Source organism: Cinclus cinclus, chromosome 33 (genome assembly GCF_963662255.1).
Source record: "Cinclus cinclus chromosome 33, bCinCin1.1, whole genome shotgun sequence".
NCBI lineage: Eukaryota > Metazoa > Chordata > Aves > Passeriformes > Cinclidae > Cinclus > Cinclus cinclus.
In genome coordinates this window covers 1,632,423-1,659,676 of record NC_085078.1, presented here as the reverse complement: position 1 = coordinate 1,659,676, position 27,254 = coordinate 1,632,423, and the positions used below count along the sequence as shown (strand labels likewise).

Below are 27,254 nucleotides of genomic sequence, written 5' to 3'. Positions count from 1 at the left end.
CGTCCTGCAATGACAGCTCCAAACAGGGAGCATTCAGTTGCCACAGACAGCCAAGGCAGGGGTGGAGGGGAGCTGGTCCAGCCCAGCACTGCTGTGTGCTGTGCTCTGGGGCTGGGGCTCCCTGCACAGGGGACTGCACTGCTGTGCCAGAGGAGACAAAGAAGCTTCAGCTTCAGCCTAACTGAGGTGCATGGGTGGGCTGGGAAGAGTGGGGAAGCTCAGGGGGATTCACAGAGTTCATCCTGCTGGAAGGACGAGGAAAAGGGAGTGGGAACTCAGCAGTGAGGAGAACTGAGGGCTGGAGAGCAGCTCTGAATGACACTAAAATCTCACTGGACCTCTGAGACATTGCTGCTCTTCAGCCAGTGACAGCATGAGATCCTAAGCCTGGGGATCAGTGTTCCTCGTGGTGAGGGGCATCAAGGAAGGCAACAACGTGATGGACACTGTGATGGGCTGGGAACTCAGTGGGGGAAAGGAGGGAGCAGTTGTGAAGTAAAAGGCAGGTGGGGGAGAGAACTGTTCAGAGGAGGGCTGAGCTACAGCTTGTGCAAGCTGAAAATGTCATTTGGGGTCGTTCCAGATGGATTTCATTTCAGAAGGTATTGAACAGGTTTACTTTGTTTTCCCTTGGAGGTGTACACTCTGCAAACTTGAGCTGCGTTGCCAAAATGCTCAAGCAAGTCTCTGCTGCAGGTCACACCATTTCTCCTTTGGCTGATTCGGGCCCGGTGCTGAGCTGCAGCAGAGCCCTGGCAGAGCCCAGAGCAGCCTCAGCATCCACAGGGCCCGGCTGCAAGGAGAGAAACCAGAAATTGCCCGTCAGCTGAAGGCTCCTGAAGGCTCACCCTTGTCCCAGCTCCCACGGTGCCCAGGCCACGCTGGCCATGCCCAGAGCAGTGCCCAAAGCTGCCCATCATTGCTGCCCCTCATTGGGCAGCAGAGCAGGAGGGCAGGACATGTGCCCAGCCTGCAGCCAGCCATGGCACATCCTCCTCCTCAGCAGCTGCCACAGCAGGATGCTCCGGTGTTTGCTGCCATTTCCCAAAAGCTCTTATCCCACCATGCAAAGAAGACGGGGACTCACCTCATGCCATCGCTGCTGGCAGAAAAGCTGGTCCCAAACGATGTCCTCAGCCTTCTCCAAGCGCACGGCCCGTCCACACCGCAGCTGGTCCCAAGCACCTCCTGATCCACACTGGACCCCACCTGGAACACTTCCTTTAGAGAAACAAACAACAAAATAATGAAAATAGGTTACAGTGCAAAGGGGGGGAAAAGAGAAATGGTAAAAAATCTTATCTCTATCAAGGGCTTGAGGAAGGCCCAACCCTACATGCCAGGGAAAAAGCCACCCATGGCTGAGAGCAGCCCGTGCTTTCTCCCTTTCCCCCTGCGCTGCCGCAAAAGTTATGGTGATCCCAAAGCAAGCAAGGGCAGTGGAGCAGCCCAAGCCCTTCCTTGCCTGCAAAGCAAAGCAGCCAAGCACAATTCTGGAGCCCCACCTCTGCTCCCACCACGGGGCTTTGTTTGTGTCAAGCTGGCTGCCCCAGCCCCAGCTGGGGCACGGTGGGTGCTGGGGGCTGTTGGCAGGGCCAGGAGCCAACTCCCATTTCGTACCCACCCCAGCCCATCCCCCAGTCCTGCCAAAAGGCAGCTTGGCAGACGACAGAAGAATCAATTTTATCCTCCCCAGCAAAGGGGGAACCTTTGTTTCCGGGGCAGGCTGTGCAATGCCCAAATCTGGGAGCATCCCCCTGGGTCTGGACTCATCTGTAAATTTGCTGTGTGGAGCCTGGCTTTGAAGAAGGTGCCAGAATCCAAGTCTGTCATCTTCAGCTTGCCAGTGGCCAGGTGGAGGAAGAGGTTGTCATCCTTGATGTCATCCTCGCTGTCCCCAGCAGCAGCAGCCCCACCTGCTACAGCTTCTCCAGGGGCTCCTTCTCCTTCCCTGGGGGGGAGACCAGGCTCTCAGTGTTCTGCCCAGGGCCCCAGCTGTCAGTGAACCAGGACAAGCCAAACCAGCTCAGATGGTGGCCACCAGTGCTGGGCAGAGAGCAGCTCAGCTCCAGCCCAAGGGCTGGGTGTTCCCATCTGATGACCTGGGTGCAGTGGCACAGGCAGGACAAAACAGTCTGGGCTTCTTTGCTTCTGATTGCCAAGGCCTGTGTGGAGCTGGAACTTACCAGAGCCCTGCATCAAAGTGCGCCTGTGGCTCTCTCCCTTCTTCTACGTCAGGTGAATTTGCTGCATCCAAGGGTCACAAAGCAGGTCTTCTAATGAGGGCCTTTCTATGTCGAGCATGGATAAACACCTTTTGATCAGATCTTGGCAGTCTGGAGAGAGAAAGCAGAAACCACCGGTCACTTGGAGGAGGCTGCAGTCTGCTTTGCCCCATTATTCCCATGCCCAAGCCATGCTGCGTGTGCTCAGAGCTGGGCCTAAAGCCTCCCATCAGTTCTTTGTTTTGGAGGAGAGCAGGAGAGCAGGACCTGTGCCACGTGCTCAGCAGCTGCCAGAGCGGGATGCTCACGAGCCCACTGCTGTCTCCCAGCACTGCCTCCCATTCCCCCCGTGCCCAGAGATGAGGATTCACCTTGAGAGAGCCGTTGTGGCAGTGAGAGCTGATGGTTCCAGCTGATGTTCCGGCCCCTCCTGAAAGGGTGCTTCCCACAGACCATCTGGTGCAGCAGGATGCCCAGGGACCAGATGGTAGCTGGCTTGCCATAGTACCAGCCAAAGCGGGTCCATTCCGGGGGGCTGTAGGACCGTGTTCCTATGGGACAGAGATGGAGTTCATCAGGGGAATGCTGCTGCTCCCAGAGCCTGGCCCCAGAATCCTTGGCCATGCTAGGGCTGCACCAATGGCACATGGTGTGACCCCTTGCCTCTGGCCAGCACCTGGGACGTGTGTACAAACTTGGGCTTGGAAAAGAAGCCACTGGTGCTGCAAGAGGGCAGCAGAAGCCCTAGCAAGGCCTGAGCATGACAAGGAAAAACCCACTCAGTGGTGGGGAAATCCATGTCTCCATCCTCCCTGCCTGCATTGCCCCAAAAAACAATTATGAGGCCAAGGCAAACAAGGTGAGCACAGTAGTGCAAGCCCTTTCTCACCTGCACACCAAAACAGCGGGTGCGCAGGTTCTGCCCCTCCCCTGCTCCCCTACTACCCCCACCCATGGGTGTTTTTGTCAGGCTGGCTGCCCCAGCCCCAGTCCTGGGCACAGCGGCTGGCAAAGGCTGCCAGCAGGGCTGGAAGCTGTCCCCCCAGCCGCCCCCAGTAGAAAGCAACTCAGCTGAAGATTCAGTGCCATGACTGGCAGCAAAAAGGAGAGTCCACGCTCCCACAGCCAGGCTGGGCCCTGAGCTGTTGGGCCAGGAGATGCTGGGAGCGGGAAGACGGCGCTGTGTGGGCTCACCTGCAAAGTGAGTGTAGGCTGTGTCCTGCAGGTAGGTGCCACAGCCAAAATCAATCAGTTTTGCCTGCCCGCTGGCCAGGTCAACGAGGATGTTCTCCGGTTTGACATCCCTGTGCAGGACTCCGCAGCTGGTGCAGTGCTGCACGGCCTCCAGCACCTGGCGGAACAGCTGCCGCGCCACCTCCTCGGACAGGAACCCCCGTGCCCGAATGAAATGACGGAGGTCCTGACACCGCTCCGGGCGCTCCAGCACCATCAGGATCTCGCTGGGGAGCTCAAGCCACTCCAGCAGCAGGACAACACCAGGGAAGCCAGTGGACACCTTGTCCAGGAGCACGATCTCCATTGGTGCGCTGGTGCCGTCGGGCTGCAGGAGGACCACGATGCCGTCAGCGGGGCTGATGCCGTGCCAAGGCTCGGGAAGCCCTCACCCAGCCCGGGATGCTCTGCTGGCCCCACACGCGCTGTCCACCCTGCTGGGCCTCGGCTCATGCCCACCCAGCACGCCCCGGCTTCTCCCGCTGACCCCCGCTCACTCACCAGCTCACCCCAGTGTCGGACGCGGTTCCGTGGCACCCTTTTGATGGCCACCTGCAAGCCAAGGGGAGCAGAGGGCTTAGCTCGCCGCCCGCCCTGCCGAGCCCCATCCTTCCCCGACCCCTCCTCAGCCTCCTCCTCCTCCTCCGCCCGCCGCCGGCCCCTCCACTCACCGGGGCGCCGTCCGAGAGCCGGGTCGCCGCCCAGACGCTGCCGAAGCCGCCGCGCCCCATCAGCGAACCGAGCTGGTAGCGCTCCTTAATGCCGTGCTCCACCTTCCCTGCCGGCGAGACGCGGCTGTCAGCGCTCGGCCCGGGGCCAGACACGGGCCCCGAGCGCCCCTCAGCCGTCCCGGGCCGGGCAGCCCCTGGCGTTCGCTCTTTGGAACGCGACAGCGGCGGCTCGGGGCCAGCGGCCGCGCTGCCGAGCGGCGGAGCTCGGGCCGGGGAAGCCCCAACGGAGGCGGCGGGAGCGGCCGCGCCCTGTGTGCGCTCTGCGGGCTCCGGGAGCAGCCGGCGCCGGGACCGGGACCGGGACCGGGATCCACGTTGGGGCTGGGGCTGCGGCCGGGCCCGGGGCCGGGGCCGGACCCCGCGTTGAGGCCGAGGCCGGAGCCCACGTTGCGGCCGGGGCCGGGGCCGGGGCCGGGGCCGGGGCCGGGGCCGGGGCCGGGGCCGGGGCCGGGGCCGGGGCCGGGGCCGGGGCCGGGGCCGGGACAGGCGGAGCCAAAGGGAGGCGATGCCGCACCAGGCACTGATCCCCGCCCAGCAGCGCCACTGCCAGTACAGCCAGAGCCGGGCGGAGGAGAGACCGCGGCAGGACGGCCGGGGACGGGGTCGGGGACGGGGACGGGGACGGGGAAGCCCCGCTCGGGGCCGAGGGCGGGCTGGGGGCATGAGCCGGCTCGGAACGGGGAGAGGGAGACTGGGAGAGGAGGGAGACACCGGGAAACGGAGACTGAGAGAGGCTGTGGGACTGCGGGAGAGGGAGAGGAGATCCAGAGGGTCGACAAAGTCGCTTGATTCGCTGCTGCTGCTGCTGCTGCTGCTGCCGCTGCTGCTGCAACTGCAACTGAAGCCCTGGGGCCGTTTGTCCCCATGGCCGTTTTTCCGTTTTTCCGTTGCCTTCTCAGCCCTGTGCCAAGCCCCGCGCACCCCGGGGGCAGCCCCTGAGCCTTTTCTTTCCATGGAGAATAAAACATCTTTCAAGCACAGGCATTGGCGGCCAAGATTGGGATACTGCCTCTGAAATTCTGGATATATACAAGGATAGCTCCCAGACAAAAGCTGCCAGGACTATGTAGGTTACCTTGGCTTCCTGAGGGCCGACTCTTCCCTGCCTTTGAAACACTGGGGCTCCCTACGTTCCTTTCTATGGAAAAGAACTGTCCTTTTTGTCAGGTGCCCATGGCCTCAAGCACATGACCATTTGATAGTGGTCAAAGGTGTGGAGAAAGGAGTTCTGTGCTCAGTGGGCTGGAGACTGAGGACAGCAGAGGAGAGCCCTGGGAGGGATTGATGGGCAGTTTCAGAGATGATGGCTCTTTTGACAGAGAATATCCAGAGAAAGAAACAATTAATACCAAGGGCAGCTGTGGAGGCCCAGACTGGAAACAAGGAGAAGGAATTTCTCTCCCAGAGCAGGGCTGAGATGCAACACATCCCCCAGAAGGAGTCTGGGCCAGCCCAAGGCACAGGCATGGGCAGCAGCTGAAAGGTTCTTCTGAATTGGACTCCTCGAAGGGTTTGTGCAATCTCCTCCTAGGCCCTGAGGTTCAAGGACTCAGCACCAAATACACCACGGGGCTCACGGGGATCAAGCAAGTCCTGACAAACCACGGCTCTGCCTTGATTTCCCTCTGGTCTGGTTCAGTCCATGAGGAAGGTTTTCTGCTGCAGTTATGGAGAAATATCCATTGGAGTTTTAAAGGGTGGATTTTATTACTGCTGATTTTAGAGCAGAGGTGATTAGAGCATTGTGTGGTTGATATTGATCCAGGGTCTCTCCTCGGCAGGTCTGGCCTGCTCAGAGAAGCTGTGCCTTGAGGTCTGACCCAGTGTGGACAACCTTGCTCCACTTTGCCCAGCCCCATCCCGTCTGTCCTCCCTCATCTGGAACCTGCTTTGCTTGGAGAACTGGCTGCGCTCAGGCAAAGAGATGTTTTCCCTTTTTAATTTTTTTAAACAATCTAAAACTCCTAATTTTCTCCACTGCAAACAGACATAGTCCTCAGGAGTGTGCCTGCCCAAGGTGCCACCAAAAGCACTGCAGAGCTGCCCTGGGCCAGCTCTGCGGGTGGATCATCATCGCATCCTGCACTGGGCCACTGCCAGGGGCTGTACAGGGCCATGGACACTGCACTGATCCCACGGCTGGGTTTGTGTGCCACGGCAACCGTGAGAAGTTCAGGTTTCCTTGGAAACATTTGGGAGAACTGGGACATACTGGGGAACACTGGGAGCACTGTGGGAAACGCTGGGACATACTGGGAGTGATACTGGGGAGGAGTGGGTCAACGTGGGAACATGGGGAATGCTGAGGGGGAATCTGGGTGGACTGGGATGGACTGTGGGGTTGCACTGAAAACTACTGGGACATACTGGGATTGATACTTGGAAGTACTGGGACAAACTAGGGACACAGGGCGCACTGTGGGGATGGCTGGGGGACACTGACGCCTACTGTGGATAATACGGGGAGGAACTGGAATGGACTGGGAACTAAGCCAGGTGTATTGGGTGGGACTGGGGTGTACTGGGATGACCTGGAGGGGCACTGGGTTTGTACGGGGCTGTACTGGGGATGGAGTGGGCTCCTGCCTCTGGTGCCTCCCATTTGCCAAGACTCCCGCCCATCACTGCACACAACCAATCAGTGCTGGGTCTTGGCACTTTGGGGGCGGTGCCTGGTGTCAGCGCCATCTTTTCTGTTTTTGCCTGTGGCTCCCGTCATGCCCCACGGCCCAGTTGAGCCCCGTTGGAGCTGGGACAACAACGCCCGTCATGCCCTGGGCTTCACAGAACCCCAGTGTCCACCCACCACATGTCACGTATGTGTCCCCCAGACCTCCCAGGATCTCTAAGTGCCCCCGCAGCACCCAATTGGCTCACCCCAAAAGCATCCCCAGACTCCAAAGTGCTCCCAACCCCATAGATGGCCGTTACAGCCACTTCTGGGAATTCATCTCCTGTCATCTGGAAGAGACGGTCCGAAGTTTCCCTCATTTGCCTCACGACCATCACAAGAAGACCCTGGTGAACCCCACTCGGTCCAGACAGGAGTTTTCTGGCCTGGTTGCCTTTGAACAGTTCTGGCCTGGCCGAGGTAGAGGTTTACCAAATAACTGTTTGCAGCTGTGCTGTGCTGTGCCGTCATGGTGCACTGCTCTTCGAGGCCACACTAGCCCAGCCAGATTGGCACCTGCTTCTCTGAGCACACAACGGTCCATAAATCTCCCCACCTCTTGGCCAGACATCGCTCACTTTGAGAAAAGACTGTAAAACGGTGACTCTTTGGAGAAGCCTCTTGAGATCTCCCCACGTAAGGAAGACACGTCTATTGGCCGAAGACCACGAGGACTCCGTCCCATCCCTTTGTAGCTATTTCCCTTCCCCTCTTTTCCCCTTTTGTTTCCTTAAACTCTCCCCTCTGTCGCACAACTGAATTGTTAGCATCAAATAAAGTGCTATATTGAAGCATACTGCTGTCCCCCTGCTCTGTGTCTTGCACCTCAAGATCAAAACAAAGCATCACGATCCCCGCCTGGATTGGCGGATCGTGACATTAAATTGGCATCACGGACTGGATTATGACAGACAGAAGGGCTGCAAGGTTGTGTGTAGTCTGTAATAGGGGAAGGACATCTTGCTCCAGCCGCACCTAGCTGGTCACCTCAAAAGGAGTGAGCTTGTCCAGAAAGCAAGGGGGGCAAGTTCAGATTTCCTGCAAACTGCACAGGCCTAGGTGGAGAGCACCCCCACACTTGTTTGAGGGCTCTGTCTGTAGAATTTCACTCTAGGATCTCTTGGTGTGGAAGACAGGACTGTTTTGTTGGTTTTTATTGTGGTTTTTTTGACTGCTTGGTGTAGCAAAGAGACAACCAGAGATTTGTACTGAAGCTAGTGCCTCCCAAGCAGCTTCGGTCTCTTCACCCACACAGGGAAGTGAAAGGGAACACAGAGAAAAGTTGTGTGTGTGTGTGTGTGTGTGTGTGTGTGTGTGTAACTTAAGTGATATACCTCCCTGCAGTGGTTTTTACTTGCCCCTTCATAAAATGAGTGAAAATTGCAGTGCAACAAATAAAGCTGCATTTTTTGCTCTATTAGCTATATATAGTGCCAGACCCTCTCAGGGAGGAGAAGAGTGGGCACCAAATAATTGGTATAATTTAGAAAATGTGATTGATGGAATATGTTCTCTGCAAAGGGAGTCAAAATTCAAACTGTACAAAAATAAAACTGTACTCTGTTCTGTTTTGGGAGCCTGTCTTAGGGCAGCTCTAGAAAATCACTTCAAGCAAACAAATGAGGAGACTACAATTATAAATTCTCTACAAAAATGAGTTCAAATTTTGCCAGAACAACTAAATGAAGAAAGGAACAAGTATCTTTGTTGGAAAACATGAGTGCTCTTTGTTGCAAAATGAGAAACAGTTGTTAGAAAGTGCTCTAAGAGAGGAACACACTAAAACTTTAGAACTTCTGGACCCACTGAAAGAAGCAGAGCAATGTACCAAAAATGGTTCCACCCACTCTGGGCCCCATTCCCTTTTCTCCCTATACAACCCCTTCTCAGCAGACACCAGGTTCACCTTCGCGTTGTCCTGCCAAGAGCCATAAAATGTGGACATTATTAGTGTTCTGGAGAAAGCACATTCCAGACTTTTCAATAATTGCCAGGCCTCTTTATGACTTGCTGAGGGAAGGGGTGAAATGGGATTGGACTCTTTCTCAGGAGGAAGCACTGCAAGTGCTGATTTTTGAAGCAACAGCTCACCAAGCCCTGGGCCCTGTTCACCCCACAGACCCTTTCCAGGTAGAGTGGGGATTCCCCATCTCGGGGTTGTCAGTTCACATATGGCAACAAGGCCCTGATGGTCCTACAAGGCCTGTTATTTGTTTGTAGTTCCGTGGCTTTCAAGATGCTGAATAAAGATACGCTATCTGGGTTAAATGACTGTTTGCGGTTAGCTTAGCTCTCATAGAAGTGGAGAAAATTGTAGGGCAACGACCAATTTCATTAAGAGGTCCTTTCAAAGTGATCGTAGTGGTCACTACTGGGGCTCCCCTGCCTGACGCGGTGGCCCATAGATCCTCAGCTAGGAAGTGGTATGCCCAGATTGAACATTATTGTAGCATCTTCTCAATAACAGAAGGAGCTATAAAACATTGGGCTATACAAGAAACTGAGAGCTTGGGGAGCAGCCAAGACAAAGCTGCCTCGGCAATTAAAGTAGCCCCTCCTTTCTCCTCTGAACAATCAGCAAATTCTTGGTTCACTGATGCTTCTGCCAAACCAGAGGGAAAGGTGTGGAAACACAGAGCAGTAGCCCTCCACACTTCTGATGAATGAATCATTACTGAGGGAGAAGGCAGTGCTCACGTTGGGGAACTGATGGCTGCCTGGAGTGTTTTCCAGTGTGAGGTACACAATACCTCTCTTGTTTGCATCTACACTGACTCTTATGCTGTGTTTCAGGGATGTACAGAGTGGCTTCCTTTTTGGCAGCAAAATGATTGGGAAGTTAACCGAATTCCAGTATGGCAAAAGAGAGAGGTGGCAAGAAATTTGAAATATCGCAAGGTAAGAGAATTTTGCCATGCGGTGGGTAGCTTCACACATGCTAGATAGTTTCATCATTTTAATTTCCTGCCTCTTCATGGCAGACTCTGTTGCGTTTACTTTTCACAGAAGAGCACCGAAGGACATGAAGAACCAGATAACCCATGATAACACTGCTGATACTTACTGACTGTTGGTATAATTTTACTTGAACTAAACCAACAAGATTGAAATGACAAAGCTTCATGGTTACAATAACACATAAATTCATTGCTGAATCCCTCATCAAACTTGTACACAGTTATGGCACAAGACCTCACGGCCGTGTTGTACTTTGTAAAATTTAAAATCAGAATTGTTGGCTCCATTTCATTGCTGTACAGTTTTCCCATAAAATCATGTGTGGTAAAAACAATACAAAATACGGGGGGGAATTTGATGTGACTATTGTGACACCTGCTACTCCACCACCGCTTATCCTGAACCCTTTTAACAAACGAATGACAAGAGACATAATCGGCGTTGTGGGAGCAGGATTGGGAATTTTCAGTAGCATTGATTCAGAAGTACTGAGGAATAAATTGGCTACTACGTCTGGAGATGTCACCAAATTACAGCAACCACTGCAGTCATCTTTGACAGCTTTGGGAACCCAACAATGGTTCCTATCAAACATTTTGGCAAATTGGGAAAAGGTAAATGCAAATGACCGCAAACCGATAACTGATGAACTCGGTGCTGCACAAAATAACATCTCTTTAGGTCTCAGCTGTATCCAGGCTCACCTGTGGGTGCGGTTTGTTGCTGCCTCAATTATCAGAGAAGGCGAGGAAGGCACTTTTCCTACTGAAATTCGGCAAAGAATTTGGGATAGTGCCACTGACTTTGAAGGAGAATTCCAATCCTGGCGGAACTTGGTACATTTTAGCTATGACCCCAGCACAAACACAGCCAGAGCCTTTGTGCTGATGATACATAATGCTTCAGTGCATTCCATATTCGCCATCATTGCATTCGGGCTGAATCGTGATGGAGCTATTCTCTATCCTTTTAAGCATAGAGAATGGGCCCGTCAAATTGGTGAGAAGTGGGAAACTGTGAATTTGGAAACTTGTACTGTCCGGGAACAACAAGGGTTTATCTGTGAAAGTAACGCAATTAGAGCTCAAGATATTTGTTTGGACACAGAGCCAAATGTTTGTAACTTTGAAATACGTCCAAACGAGATTCCTGAAACGGTGCTGAATTATATAGGCAATGGTTGTGTATGCTTAAGAACTGCTGGCAACCTGTTATCATAGAAAATTTGGTAGTGCATACTAAAAATCATTCGAATGTTTGCATTTGTAACTTTACTAGAATTGTAGGATGTGATTTCCTTATGTAGTCCCAGTTACGTCTTGCCACCTTTTGCAGTCCAATTACACATGAATCCACCATTTATTGCCTACTCCCGTTGGAATGAACCTCGCTCTGGTAAAGCAATTGCTGCTTCCCCAGGATTTAATTGAAATTTTGGAAAGGATTAAGAAAAACAGACCAAAACTCTGATAACTCTTCATCACCATGTAAAGGAACTACATCATGTTTTGGAAAGAGTAAAGAAAGATGCTGAACTCAAGTGGTGGGATACCCTCTTTGGGTGGTCACCTACTGTCACAGGTGTCCTGAACAAATTGTGTCATCCCATCACTGTCCTTTTGATTTTGGTTTTGATTGGTTTTGCTTATATCAGCAATCCTGTACAACATGAATTGGAGAATGATGAAGCAGTTAACACACTTGACATCCATAATGAATACACACAAGTCAGTCACTGTTGACGTCCCTAAGGTTATTGATGCAAGATGAAAAACACATGAGTATTTAAAATAAGGTGTTATATTGAGGACTTGTGTTTTCAAACTCCAATTACCTAGAAATTATTTTATTAATTATCTACTTAAAATACTTCTTAATTATTTTAAATTGTGTTGAAATGATGTACTGGTATTGACTTGTTTTTTAATTATCTTACTTGTGTTTTGTACTGAAATTGCTTATTCATTATTTTAAATTGTGTTCAACTTACTTATTAATTATTTTACTTGTGTTTTCAATTGAAATTACTTAAATTAGTGTTTCAAATTGAAATTACTGATTAATAATTTTACTTGTGTTTTAAATTGAAAATACTTACTTAAATTGAAATTACTTTGAAAGATTGAACTTGTTCTTTCCCTTTCCCTTTCCCTTTCCCTTTCCCTTTCCCTTTCCCTTTCCCTTTCCTACTTTTTTCTTTGGCTGACTTTCTGTCCCTGTTTTTCGGAATATGCTACCAACCTGGATGAGTCCTGAAGACTTCGCTGTCGGAGTTGGCGGGAGAAATGCAGCACTCAGTGTGAATGATCAGCAAGTCACAATTTATTGCATGCTCTTAGTTACATTTATATCATCAATAATTAAGCTCATACATAGTGCAAAAGCAAGCTCATCACTGGCTACCGCAGCAAAGGTCAGTCCCACCCAGTTCCTCATTCTTGTGATCCTTTAGCTGCGGAGGTTCTGCATACTATCTTAACGGAAGTATCCTGTTATTGCAAACGTGGTTCCATATCTATTGCTCAAGGAAAAGCTGTCCTTCAAAATACCCACTGTGTCAGTATTTTCCCAAAGCCCTGTCAGCTAGTTCTCGCATGGGAATATGGCCTTTCTCTCTAAGCCATTCTTCTACACTTCGCAACTGAAGACACCGCAGCAACAACACTACAAAGGAGCTCTCTCGACAAAGATTGTGAGTCACGGGGTGGTGTAAGAGACGGTCCAAAGGTTCCCTCATTTTCCTCATGACCGTCGCAAGAAGATGCCCGTGTACCCCACGTGCTCCTGACCTGGTCGGCTTTGAGCAGGAGCTCTGACCCGGCCGAGGTAGACGCGTGGCAGGTGGCTGTCACAGGTGCACTGTGCCGTGCTGTGCTGTGCCGTCATAAGTGCTGGCCCAGACATGTGGGTGCCTGCTTCTCTGGACACACAGTGGTCCGTAAAAATCCCTACCTCATGGCCAGAAGCCATTCGCTTTGAGGAAAGACTTTAAGAAGGTGACTCCTTGAAGAAGCCCCTTGAGATCTCCCCACAGAGGGAAGACCCGTCCATTGGCAGAAGGCCCCCGAGCACACCCGTCTATGACCACAAGGATGGTGTCTCATCCCTTGGTAGCTATTTCCCTTCCCCTCTTTTCCCCTCTTTCTCTCTATCTCTTGACTTTGTTTCCTTAAAAACTCTGCCATCTATAGCACATAACTGTGTGCTTGGCACCAAATAAAAGTGCTCTGCTGTGAGTATTCTGAAGCATACTGTTGTCCCCTGCTGTGTCTTTTGTACCTCGAGATCAAAACGAACCATCATGATCCCTGCCTGTACTGGCAGATCGTGACAAGCTCCCAGCTTGTCATCGTCTGTACCAGAGATACTCTGAGTTGTACTTAGAGAATGCATCGTCCGTGAAATGTTCCAGCTTTAGGAGACCACTCCAGGAGCTGCAGCTGCATTGTGCTGCAGCCAGAGGCTTCCTGTGTCAAAGGCTGGGAGTGATTCCGCCCCAGTCACCTCTGAGCATCTTCCCAGCCCTGACAGATTGAAGCTCTCTGTGCCCCTGTGCTGTAGCCGGGGTGGCCGCAGGCAGTGCCCCAGCCCTGCTGGGCTGCACACAGGAGCTGCTCCTCAGTAGAAATGTCATTTTGTAGATCTTCTTGATTGGCAGGATCACCCTCTGAGCCAGGAGCCCAGCCCAGCCCAGCTCAGCAGCACAGACACAGCTGAATGACTTTAATGACCCTCTCAGGGCTTTGATGTTGTTTATATCAGACTCAGTCCCTGAGAGTGTGCTCAAAAATCTTGTCAAGAACTCAAAGTGATATTTAAAGTCCAAAGATTCTAGAAGCTGTAATGGGTGCCACTGAGGGACACATCGGAGAAAGTGTCCCCAGGTTCCAGTTGGAGCAGAACACTGGTGGAAGCGATGACAGGTGCAGACAAACAAGGGAAAGGTGTCTCTGATGCTGAGCAAACCTCAGCACAGCAAGGCTCACTTGTCCCCTGCTGGCCGAGGGCCCAGGGCCAGCAGCCATGGCCAAAGTGCTTCAGGAGGTGGCTCTGGCAGGGCCTTTCAGCTGCTGCCCATCCCTGTGCCCTCTGCAGCCCAGGCTGTCCTACGGTGTCCATGCCCTGTGCCTCTGTCCCTGCAGGCTGTCGTCAACCCCCGGCTGCCCCACCTCGCTGGCCCCTTCCTTTGCTGCCAGCTTTGCGTCCTGCCTGCCTCTGCCTGGGCTCACAAAGCCTGGGGCTCGATACCTAGAAGGCCCTACTGGATTGCTCTGTAAGAATCCTAAGTGTCAAGTGCCCAGGGAGCAGGGTTTACATGCCATGGCGGGCACCACAGAGCCCTTTTCTCCCCCATGTGCTGAGGGTGTGGCACTTGCCATTTCCAAGATCCCTGCGGTTGCCAAAGGGGCCTTTTTGGCTGCGCTGAGAAGAGTCCTAACTGTGAGCCCGTCTTTCACCTGCTTTTCCTGCAAATGTACTCAAGGTATCCACTTTTTTTTGAACTCTCGAGTCCTGTGTGTGTGCAGGTGTACCAACTGAAGGATGGAACAGGTCTGTTGGGGAGGTGATCTCCTTCTCTAGTGGCTTTTGGTTTTGTTTTGGTTGTTGGATTTGTTTGTTTGTATGGATTGGTTTGGTTTTGGGGGATTCTTTTGTTGGACTTTTTTGTGTTCTTGTTTTAATCAACTCCTCCTGGCAGCTCTGGGCAGGGCTCTGGAACCGTGTCTGACACTTGTCTGTGGCACAGTGAAGGCGGCCAAGGGGACCTTCGCTGAGCTGCGTGCAGAGGAATCCACATCAGCCCAGGCTGGGGGTGCTCAGTGGCCAGTCGGTTCTGTTGACTGGAACCTTTCCATGGAGCATGTCCAGGGATGGAATGTTGGGGCTGCCATGGCTGTGCTGTCACAGACAGGGGAACGCTGGGGCTGCCCCAGCTGCGATGTGCCAGAGAGGGGAAAGCTGGGGCTGCCCTGCTCCTGGCCAGCAGGATCCAGCACGGTGATTCTTGCCCTGTACTCAGCACTGTTTGGGCAGCACCTCGAGTGCTGTCTCCAGTTCTGGGCGCCCCGATTTAGGAAGGACGAGGAGGAGCTGAAGTATTTCGCGAGAAGGGCAACAAGGCTGGTGAGGGGTCTGGAACACAAGTCCTGTGAGGAGCGGCTGAGGGATCAGGGGTTATTTATCCTGGAGAAGAGGAGGCTCAGGTGAGACAAGGTGGTGTCAGGGCACAGGTGGGATTTGAGGATCGCTTAGGTCTTTTCCACCCTTGCTGCTTTTGTGATTCTCTGAAACCAGCCCTGGAGCACTTGCAGGATGAGCGCTGGGCCCCCTCTTCAGAAGCTCCAGCAGCCCAGGTCCCTCAGCTTCTCCACACAGTCCCCAGAGCCCATCCTGTCAGTCCTGCAGAGCCTCTCCAGCCCCTCCTCAGTGCCCAGAACAGGGAGCCCCACAGCCAGACACACCAGCCCAGATGTGCCCCCCTGGCCTGTGGTGCCCCTGGCAAGGGAGCAGCACGAGGCACTGCAGGACCCTGCAGACAATTCCTGTGGCACCACTGCAGTTTGGGCGTGGCTGCCAGGCAGCTCTCCCTGTGAGCAATGATGTCTGCAGTGGGACAGGAAACTCACAACTCCCGTGAACAAACTTTCAGAGGCCACGACAAACCTGAGTGGTTTCCCTCCCATCCCCCAGACCTTGCTGGCCCCAGGGGCTGATGGCGTTTGTGCTCACTGAGGTCCATCTCCCCACACCAGCACCATGCTCTGCCAGCACTGATCTTCCCTCAGCTCTGCACACAGACATTGCTGCGGCAGCTCCAGAGAAGGGAACAAAAGGGGCATCTCTAGAGAAAACTTTCCGGGCAGATCCTGTTATAAATGAGAAACAAAAAGTCTTGATATTTAGCAGAATTTAGGTTGCTTTATTTGATATAGACGGAGCAAGCAGCGCTGGGGAACGTGAGGGGTCAGCGCCCACCCCACGCTCCGTTGAACCTTGGTTTGCAGCTCCTTTCTAGAGTATGGTTTTCCTTGTAGTAATCAATAATTCTTAATTTCTTTTGTTGTCATAATTCTGCCAGGTAAGCAGTGGTGGTTAAAAAAACATCCGTGGGACCGCTGTGTGAAATCTCCGGACAATTTGTCAAGTAACCACCTGGTTTTGGTAGATAAAGAACAGCAGAAGTGGGAAGTCTGGTCTTAGCAGATAGGTTGCAATTGATTACGCAAAGGCAGGAGATCTGATTTTGCAAAATCTTTCAGGCTCTGGGAAAACCTCATTTTGCAAACTGGTATCAAATACAATTTACTTAGGAAGCACAATATTCATAACAGGGGGATTTAAACAGAATGGTTTTAAAAATGTATTTCCCTTTATCGAGTTCCATGTCTTGTCCAAGTATTCTGGTTTATACAAACTCCAAAACTTTTGCGATTAACACGAATCATTTATCAATTATCACAATTTCCCCACTTCTCTTTTTTTTATCCCATTAATTCCTGTTTGGGCTTTAAATTTTGTCAGTACTTCTTGTACTAGATTTAATTCATTTACTGCCATTAATTTCGTTGCCATCTCAGGGTCTCTTGGTATTGTAGCAATTTGCATTCCTTGAACCACTGATTGGACGTGTCAAATGAAACATGGAACAAGACAAGGCATGAACAGTAGTTCTAATAATGCACATGTTAACATAAAACCTAATTTCTTCCACCAAGTTCCCCCAACAGGTTACTTCACCAATTATCATTAAGCATAGAGTTCCAGGTTTGTACAGGTACAGGGGCTATTTGTTTTAATTTTTTTTTTCTGCAATTATAGTAATTATTTCACCGTTATAAATACCATTTTTAAGCAGCATTCATAATTATTAAACTTGCCACACACTCCTTCTTCAGCTAATAGATAGTCCAGGGCTAGTCGACTTTGATATACTGCTGCTCTAGTTTGAGTAAGTTGCTTAGCTATTCCTTTCGTTGCTTGGGCTTAATCCCTCCCCCCTCTGTGGCCATTGTTCAGTTTTTTGCATTTCTCCACAGATCCAGCAGGGGGGTTCAGTTCAGTTCAGTAGTAATTTCTTTCGTTAATTCTGCTAAGAAATTCTTTTCCGAGGTGGGTAAGTCCCGTTTGCTGCTTTGTTGTTTCAATTTCTCGTGCAAGTTAAAACTTTTCTTATGGTTTGTTCTTGTTCCCTTGAGCGTTTTAATTGTGTTCTTTATTCATTCCTCCTTGCAGTGATTTTGCACTCCTCCCTGATCTGAATATCCCCACATACCTTCTTTTGTGAAGCAGGGGTACGCTTCTCCTACTGGGCAACTTTGGTATGCCAATAGAGCCCACCATTTTTTCCAAATTGGTGGCTACCCAGTAACTTTTTCCTATAATAGTGCACGTTTCTAAGTTGTGCTTATTATAGCAGGCTGAACTGATATGAGTGTGGAGGGCAAGGGTGGATTCTGTGCGTCCGCCGTACCCGATTGTCTGGTAACACTTGGAACAAGCATCAGCACTATTTCCTTTCATCATAAGGAGCAATAGGATGACTCCCAGGACTGTTCTCATCCCTCTGCCTCCCTCAAGGCCTACGGGGTTGCTGCCAGTAGCGGAGGTTTGTTTAATCTTCTTGGCAGCACGGACTATGTCCTGGGGTCTCGCCCTTTGTCTTTCTCTTTTGGTATAATTTCTTAATTTTGTCCCAGCTTTTGGTTTTAACATTCCGGTACGAGGTACAGCAGTAACAGCACGGTATACTCAACCCTTTCCAGCACTTTCTTGCCAGTACCTCCGCTTTGGCTTTCTTTTTTTTTTTTTTTTCCTTTTCCCCTTGTTCTATTCTCAAATAACTCCCACCATTTATGATCATCAATTTTGATTTCTCCTCTTGCTGATAGAGTATTAAGTACCTTAACAGTTTCCTTATATTAATTTCTTCTACACTGGATACATAATGCGAGTGGGAGACACCCACCACAGGAATGACCCCGCCACAACTCAGTACAATATGGACACCGTTTTTTGATGAACGGGCTGCAGTCACACCCAGGTTTAGGACAGGTGACTTTCAGTCCTGACTGGGAGACCTTCGAGACGAGTTGATCCGGTATCAACATCCAGTCCTGTGAATTCGCACTTCGAGGTCTCTGAGCTCGGGTGTCGCTGTCCAGCCTACAGTAGGAGGGGTTATGGGACCTTTGACTCTACTCACATGTGTTCACTCCTTTTTGGCTGTCTGTACAGCTGTTTCAGTGGTTAACAGAACTAAATATGGTCCTTCCCATTTTGGATCCAGACTTTCTTCTTTCCACACTTTAATTAACACATGTTGTCCTGGCTTAATCTTACGTATGGCAAATCCTAGACGGATGGTTTGAGCTAAAATTTCCTTCCACTTAATTCTTGCAAGTTTTTGTTGATGGTTATTATGTAACTTTGAAGAGAAGTGTCCTGAACTAAGATCAGATCAAGGTGTACTCCTTTAGGGTAAGACATACCATACAGCATTTCCTGTGGTGAAATTGAAGTTGTTTTCCAAGTTGGCATTCTTTGTATATTAGACAGGGCTAGTGGGAGGCACTTTGTCCATGGCATTTCAGTCTTAATTCTTAATTTTAACAGCTGTTGTTGAAATGTTTGACTGATCCTTTCAACTGTCCCAGAACTCTGAGGGTGCCAGGGTGTATAGTACTCCCAGCTGATGCCTAGGGCCGAGGTCAGGAACTTAAGCACCTTTGATGTAAAGTGCATGCCTGGTCGGAGTCTATTGCTGGGACCAGGACATGCTTTGGTATTATGTGTTCTATGAATATTTTGGCTACCACTTGTAATGTGGCTCTAGCTGCAGGGTGTGCCTCTAGCCAGTGGGTTAATTGGTTTACTATTACTAGTAAATATTTCCACCTTCCTACCACCTTTCCTGTGTTCAAGGGAACATTAACAAATCCAATTAATTCAGTCTCTTGTCCTGCTAATGGCACTTGCCCCAGGGGGTAAAGGGGAGCCTTTGTGTCATTATCTCTGTCCTCTCTGCTGATACCATCTCTCCTGGTATTTCTTTGACTCCAGGGAGTCCTTTGAGCTATAGGAGGAGAGGGAGCAGAGACCCTGGTTGGAGGGGGGGGGGAGGGATGGGGAAGGGGGGTCTCCTGTATTTTCTGTATTATACAGAGGTGGGAGATTATCAAGTGTTCCCAGGTAACTTTTTTTTATCCTCATCCCTTTTTTCCTTTAAAGTATATACCGAGAATGGTTTATGCTGTTCTGTCCACAGAGCAGCACAGTCACACTCCTCTCTGTAAAATGGTTCTTTACAAGCAACATATGTGTTTAATGCTCTACAAATCCAACCCTTAAACGATCCCAACATGGGCCAGTACAGATTATCTCTGCGGATCATTTCTTTGGTCCACTTTACCATACTATATTGAATCAATTTTTCTTTGCTTTTTACTTTGTATAATTCCCTTGTGTCTCAAGGTCTTACTATTACTCCCAAAGGGCTGGCTGGTGGTATTTCTGGCAACCTGCTGGGCTTATTTTATTTCTTTGTTTTTCTTTTTACTTTTATGTTTGTGATTATAAGAACTTTGACCCCGTTTGTGGGTCGTCTGGACTTGAACCCTTACTCTTTCTGAGGCTGCCGCAGGGCAGGAGCACCTTTAGCCTGTCAGGACTCCTCCCTGCTCCCTCCCCAGCAGCTCCCAGGCCAAAGCCTGGCTTGGCCCAGCCCCTAGCCCTGGCCACAAGCCTAGCCCTGGACAGATTCCATCCAACCTGTGGCACACATCCAACCCCCTTGCCCATCATCTCTCCAGCTTCCTGCATGGGCCACCTGCCCCTGCAAGGGCCCAGGCACCTCTGGGGTCCAAGAGGGGTGGTCAGGGAGCCGAAGGAAGCTGGATCACCTGTGGAGAACACCCCCACTCCAACCCAATCCATCCTCCAACAGCCTCCAGAGTCACATTCCCCCATCTTTGGTTTCCCTTCTCTCCAAGGGCTTTTTCTTCAAGATATCCCAGAGCTGACCCCAGCTACTCACCCAGCCTGTCAGTGCAGAATCATCACTCTTCCCCCTCCTGTCCCATGGAGAAACAGGAGATGGACTGACCCCTCTTCTGGTGACAACAAGACTCCAGAATCTCAGAAAACTGGGGCATGCTAGGACAACGGTGTCATAAACCTAGGAAATAGCCAGGTGATTTGGGTCTCTAGGCACTAGAGACACTGGGCAGAACTGGGAAATGATGATCACCCGCAGACAAGGCTGAAGGCCGGGGAATTGCTCAGGTGTGGCACTTCACACATCCACACCACCCCATTATTTCCCTTTCCCTGCATGCCCCAAACTGGTCCCATCTTCAGCCCCAGGGTGGAGTCCAGGTGGGAATATCCCCTGCCCTGGGGCAGACCCTCATCCTGTCACACCTGCAGCCATTGTGCCCTCCCAGAGCACTGGGTCCTGCTATGCACAGGTGCCACACACAGGAGGTTCCAGGGACCCCATGTCCAACCAGGCTCCCATTGCAGCACTGTCCCTCACTGGGACTTGCCCACAGCTCCCCAGGGCCCTTGTCCCCACTCAGTGTCTCTGCAATACCCTGGCCCTGGGCCCAGGCCAGCAATGGCCCAGAGCAGGATGTGCCCATCCTGAGGGATATGGGGCAGTTGGTGTTTGTCCCCAGGCAGCCACTGGGATCAAACTGGGAAAACTGAGGTGCCCATTCAGGGGGAGGGATGTTGGTCCCCTGCCAGCATCTCTGATAAGCCCTGTTCATCCAGGGCCTGAGGAACCAGGAAGACATTCAAATATCTTGGGCTTTCACAAAGCAAAAATCCATCAAGAAATGGTTCCTGAGAGCTGCCCATGCCACTGATTCTTGTTTGACATTCTGTGGCATTAACACAGGTTTGTTGTTTCCTGTGAGGTGCCTTGATGATCTGAAAGGGTCATGGGGTGTCCCCGCAGCCTTTTCTTTTCCAGGCTGAACACTGCCAGCTCTCTCTGCCTGTCTCTGTCACAGAGGTGCTCCAGCTCTCCAAGTGTCTTGGTGTCCTCCCCTGGAACAGTTTCATGAGGTCTGAGTCTTTCCTGTGCGGAGAACCCTCTTGCAAATTGCTTATACTGAAGTCACTGTCGGTAGGAGAGGGGAAACTCATTTGTCCTGAAAGGCTGGCCCAAGTGTAGGAAAATACAACTGTAGGGACAGTTTCTGGAGGGCTGAGACCCAGCCCCCAGGGATGAAGGGACATTCCCACGGGGTTCCCTGGAAATGGGGGTCACTGCACCCACACTGGAAACCTCTGTGTGTGTCCAGGTCACTGTCCCCAGACTGTTGGCACATGGTCAGTGGCCATCCAATGCCATCCCCCTGACTGGCACTGATCTCCAAGGAAGCCTGGACCTCTCCCTAGCCAAAGTTCCCGGTTAGCACCCTGCAGACACTTCCCGAGTTCCTCTCCAAGGTGATGTCTGCACAGCAATGACACCACAGCACTTGTCCATCTGGCCAAGAATCCCCAACAGGGACACTCTGCTCTCTCCTCCATGGGCACAGAGCAGCAACATTCCAGAGGAAAATCTTCCCCCGTGGCTACTGTGGCTCCTTGGACAAGTTCCAGAGCAAACAGTCAAGGCAGTGGCCTGAAATGTTTTCCCATCTGGGCACACGTCTTCCCACCACACATATCTGATGGATCCACAGGGTCCCTGTGGAAAGAGAGAAGCAGAAGCCTTCGCTAATGCTCTGAAATGTCAAAGAGGAATCACAGACAGGGACAGCTTTCAGGAACAACTTCACTGTGGATTTTCCTTCCAGGAAGCCCGAGATTGCCACTTTCTTCCTGGTGCTTCAGGCCCTGAGTAAACAGGGCTTATCAGAGATGCTGGCATGGGAGCAACATCCCTCCTCGTCACAGGGCATCTCTGTTTGCGCAATTAGCTTCCAGTGGCTGCTCGAGGAGAAATGCCCACTTCCCCTTGTCTGTTAGGATGGGCACATCCTACTCAGAGCCAGTGCTGGCCTGGGCCAAGGGCCAGGGCATTGAAGTCACACTGTGGGGTCAAGAGCCTTGTGGAGCTGTGGCCAAGTCCCAGGCAGGGACAGAGCTGGAGTGGGAGGAACCCAAGATGGTCTCTGGGAGGTGAGTGGGGTGCTGGGATTAGAGGGCATCCCCTCAGGGAACTGGGGAGCAGTTTGGTCCCCCCATCCCATGCTGGCACCAGGGACATCACAGCATTCACTGATGTCTCCTGGTCCTTCTGGAGATTGATTTCGAAAACTTTGAGATCCTGAAGACACCTCTGGTGGGTACCATGAAATCTGCCAGTGTCAGACCGTCCCCTTACATGGCCACTACACCCCAGATTATCCCAGTCTGTCCCAGCACAGCCCAGTGCACCCCTACTGGCGTCCTAGACAACACCCCAGGCCCATGGATCTTTCTCAGGGAACCCCTTGCCCAGAGGGCCCCACTGCATTTCCATCCCTGCCACTCCAGTACCTCCCAGGATGACCCAGCATGCAGCCCCTGCCCCAGCTATGCCTCTTGGCCAGGACCCCAGTGCTTCTGGGCAGGAGCACAGCAGCTCCTGCACCCCATTGCTCCCATAGGCCCCTTCTCCAAGGATCTCCCTGCTTTCCTCTTTCCTCCCAGTCCAGCCCAGTGCCCCCAGTGTGTCTCTAATGCTGCCTTTTTCTCCAGCCCTGTGTGGCTGAAATGCTGGCAGGCCTTCTGCAGCAGAAGCACCAGGCTTCCTCTCTGGATGCCTAGGTGAGCAGAGCCTGCAGGGAGAGGGGTGGGAACAAGGCCCCTCTCATACCCCGGAGGGCACCAGAGCGTTCTGGGGTTTGTCTTTGAGGATTACGAGTAATGGGGACACTGGTGTCCTGATCCCCTCTAGTGGCATGAGGAGATGATCATCCCTTGAAGAACACCCTGACCCCTTTAAGCCCTGGGCCATTTCCCCTGAATAATCAATGCACCCTTTCAGCAAAATTCCACTCTGTGGAGCACAAAACACTTCAAGACAGTCCATTGAGGTAAAAATAGGAGAAAGAAAGAGTAAAAGGGTTCAAGTCCAGACGACCCGCAAAGGGGTCAAAGTTCTTATAATCACAAACATAAAAGTAAAAAGAAAAACAAAGAAATAAAATAAGCCCAGCAGGTTGCCAGAAATACCACCAGCCAGCCCTTTGGGAGTAATAGTAAGACCTTGAGACACAAGGGAATTATACAAAGTAAAAAGCAAAGAAAAATTGATTCAATATAGTATGGTAAAGTGGACCAAAGAAATGATCCGCAGAGATAATCTGTACTGGCCCATGTTGGGATCGTTTAAGGGTTGGATTTGTAGAGCATTAAACACATATGTTGCTTGTAAAGAACCATTTTACAGAGAGGAGTGTGACTGTGCTGCTCTGTGGACAGAACAGCATAAACCATTCTCGGTATATACTTTAAAGGAAAAAAGGGATGAGGATAAAAAAAAGTTACCTGGGAACACTTGATAATCTCCCACCTCTGTATAATACAGAAAATACAGGAGACCCCCCCCATTTACCCCCCCCTCCCCCCCCCCTCCAACCAGGGTCTCTGCTCCCTCTCCTCCTATAGCTCAAAGGACTCCCTGGAGTCAAAGAAATACCAGGAGAGATGGTATCAGCAGAGAGGACAGAGATAATGACACAAAGGCTCCCCTTTACCCCCTGGGGCAAGTGCCATTAGCAGGACAAGAGACTGAATTAATTGGATTTGTTAATGTTCCCTTGAACACAGGAAAGGTGGTAGGAAGGTGGAAATATTTACTAGTAATAGTAAACCAATTAACCCACTGGCTAGAGGCACACCCTGCAGCTAGAGCCACATTACAAGTGGTAGCCAAAATATTCATAGAACACATAATACCAAAGCATGTCCTGGTCCCAGCAATAGACTCCGACCAGGCATGCACTTTACATCAAAGGTGCTTAAGTTCCTGACCTCGGCCCTAGGCATCAGCTGGGAGTACTATACACCCTGGCACCCTCAGAGTTCTGGGACAGTTGAAAGGATCAGTCAAACATTTCAACAACAGCTGTTAAAATTAAGAATTAAGACTGAAATGCCATGGACAAAGTGCCTCCCACTAGCCCTGTCTAATATACAAAGAATGCCAACTTGGAAAACAACTTCAATTTCACCACAGGAAATGCTGTATGGTATGTCTTACCCTAAAGGAGTACACCTTGATCTGATCTTAGTTCAGGACACTTCTCTTCAAAGTTACATAATAACCATCAACAAAAACTTGCAAGAATTAAGTGGAAGGAAATTTTAGCTCAAACCATCCGTCTAGGATTTGCCATACGTAAGATTAAGCCAGGACAACATGTGTTAATTAAAGTGTGGAAAGAAGAAAGTCTGGATCCAAAATGGGAAGGACCATATTTAGTTCTGTTAACCACTGAAACAGCTGTACAGACAGCCAAAAAGGAGTGAACACATGTGAGTAGAGTCAAAGGTCCCATAACCCCTCCTACTGTAGGCTGGACAGCGACACCCGAGCTCAGAGACCTCGAAGTGCGAATTCACAGGACTGGATGTTGATACCGGATCAACTCGTCTCGAAGGTCTCCCAGTCAGGACTGAAAGTCACCTGTCCTAAACCTGGGTGTGACTGCAGCCCGTTCATCAAAAAACGGTGTCCATATTGTACTGAGTTGTGGCGGGGTCATTCCTGTGGTGGGTGTCTCCCACTCGCATTATGTATCCAGTGTAGAAGAAATTAATATAAGGAAACTGTTAAGGTACTTAATACTCTATCAGCACAAGGAGAAATCAAAATTGATGATCATAAATGGTGGGAGTTATTTGAGAATAGAACAAGGGGAAAAGGAAAAAAAAAAAGAAAGCCAAAGCGGAGGTACTGGCAAGAAAGTGCTGGAAAGGGTTGAATATACCGTGCTGTTACTGCTGTACCTCGTACCGGAATGTTAAAACCAAAAGCTGGGACAAAATTAAGAAATTATACCAAAAGAGAAAGACAAAGGGCGAGACCCCAGGACATAGTCCGTGCTGCCAAGAAGATTAAACAAACCTCCGCTACTGGCAGCAACCCCGTAGGCCTTGAGGGAGGCAGAGGGATGAGAACAGTCCTGGGAGTCATCCTATTGCTCCTTATGATGAAAGGAAATAGTGCTGATGCTTGTTCCAAGTGTTACCAGACAATCGGGTACGGCGGACGCACAGAATCCACCCTTGCCCTCCACACTCATATCAGTTCAGCCTGCTATAATAAGCACAACTTAGAAACGTGCACTGTTATAGGAAAAAGTTACTGGGTAGCCACCAATTTGGAAAAAATGGTGGGCTCTATTGGCATACCAAAGTTGCCCAGTAGGAGAAGCGTACCCCTGCTTCACAAAAGAAGGTCTGTGGGGATATTCAGATCAGGGAGGAGTGCAAAATCACTGCAAGGAGGAATGAATAAAGAACACAATTAAAACGCTCAAGGAAACAAGAACAAACCATAAGAAAAGTTTTAACTTGCACGAGAAATTGAAACAACAAAGCAGCAAACGGGACTTACCCACCTCGGAAAAGAATTTCTTAGCAGAATTAACGAAAGAAATTACTGCTGAACTGAACTGAACCCCCCTGCTGGATCTGTGGAGAAATGCAAAAAACTGAACAATGGCCACAGAGGGGGGAGGGATTAAGCCCAAGCAACGAAAGGAATAGCTAAGCAACTTACTCAAACTAGAGCAGCAGTATATCAAAGTCGACTAGCCCTGCACTATCTATTAGCTGAAGAAGGAGTGTGTGGCAAGTTTAATAATTATGAATGCTGCTTAAAAATGGTATTTATAACGGTGAAATAATTACTATAATTGCAGAAAAAAAAAATTAAAACAAATAGCCCCTGTACCTGTACAAACCTGGAACTCTATGCTTAATGATAATTGGTGAAGTAACCTGTTGGGGGAACTTGGTGGAAGAAATTAGGTTTTATGTTAACATGTGCATTATTAGAACTACTGTTCATGCCTTGTCTTGTTCCATGTTTCATTTGACACATGCAATCAGTGTTTCAAGGAATGCAAATTGCTACAATACCAAGAGACCCTGAGATGGCAACGAAATTAATGGCAGTAAATGAATTAAATCTAGTACAAGAAGTACTGACAAAATTTAAAGCCCAAACAGGAATTAATGGGATAAAAAAGAGAAGTGGGGAAATTGTGATAATTGATAAATGATTCGTGTTAATCGTAAAAGTTTTGGAGTTTGTATAAACCAGAATACTTAGACAAGACATGGAACTCGATAAAGGGAAATACATTTTTAAAACCATTCTGTTTAAATTCCCCTGTTATGAATATTTTGCTTCCTAAGTAAATTGTATTTGATACCAGTTTGCAAAATGAGGTTTTCCCAGAGCCTGAAAGATTTTGCAAAATCAGATCTCCCGCCTTTGCGTAATCAACTGCAACCTATCTGCTAAGACCAGACTTCCCACTTCTGCTGTTCTTTATCTACCAAAACCAGGTGGTTACTTGACAAATTGTCCGGAGATTTCACACAGCGGTCCCACGGATGTTTTTTTAACCACCACTGCTTACCTGGCAGAATTATGACAACAAAAGAAATTAAGAATTATTGATTACTACAAGGAAAACCATACTCTAGAAAGGAGCTGCAAACCAAGGTTCAACGGAGCGTGGAGTGGGCGCTGACCCCTCACGTTCCCCAGCGCTGCTTGCTCCGTCTATATCAAATAAAGCAACCTAAATTCTGCTAAATATCAGATCCTCATTTATAACAGGATCTGCCCGGAAAGTTTTCTCTAGAGATGCCCCTTTTGTTCCCTTCTCTGGAGCTGCAGCAGCAATGTCTGTGTGCAGAGCTGAGGGAAGATCAGTGCTGGCAGAGCATGGTGCTGGTGTGGGGAGATGGACCTCAGTGAGCACAAACGCCATCAGCCCCTGGGGCCATCAAGGTCTGGGGGACGGGAGGGAAACCACTCAGGTTTGTCGTGGCCTCTGAAAGTTTGTTCACGGGAGTTGTGAGTTTCCTGTCCCACTGCAGACATCATTGCTCACAGGGAGAGCTGCCTGGCAGCCACGCCCAAACTGCAGTGGTGCCACAGGAATTGTCTGCAGGGTCCTGCAGTGCCTCGTGCTGCTCCCTTGCCAGGGGCACCACAGGCCAGGGGGGCACATCTGGGCTGGTGTGTCTGGCTGTGGGGCTCCCTGTTCTGGGCACTGAGGAGGGGCTGGAGAGGCTCTGCAGGACTGACAGGATGGGCTCTGGGGACTGTGTGGAGAAGCTGAGGGACCTGGGCTGCTGGAGCTTCTGAAGAGGGGGCCCAGCGCTCATCCTGCAACTGCTCCAGGGCTGGTTTCAGAGAATCACAAAAGCAGCAAGGATGGAAAAGACCTAAGCGATCCTCAAATCCCACCT

At 50.5% G+C, this 27,254-nt stretch overlaps 1 protein-coding gene across 1 annotated transcript; it reads right to left on the bottom strand.

Annotated features, from left to right (window-relative positions):
• Nucleotides 1–697: 697 nt before the first annotated feature.
• LOC134055578 (serine/threonine-protein kinase pim-3-like) lies at nucleotides 698–13,211 on the bottom strand. The gene is made up of 11 exons (XM_062511983.1): nucleotides 13,098–13,211; nucleotides 7,658–7,718; nucleotides 7,067–7,266; nucleotides 4,711–4,880; nucleotides 4,130–4,376; nucleotides 3,960–4,010; nucleotides 3,420–3,786; nucleotides 2,597–2,776; nucleotides 2,239–2,336; nucleotides 1,088–1,221; nucleotides 698–752 (listed from the first exon to the last, which is right to left on the bottom strand). Exons 1-11 carry the CDS (start codon nucleotides 13,209–13,211, stop codon nucleotides 698–700), a joined length of 1,677 nt encoding a protein of 558 aa, XP_062367967.1.
• Nucleotides 13,212–27,254: the final 14,043 nt, after the last annotated feature.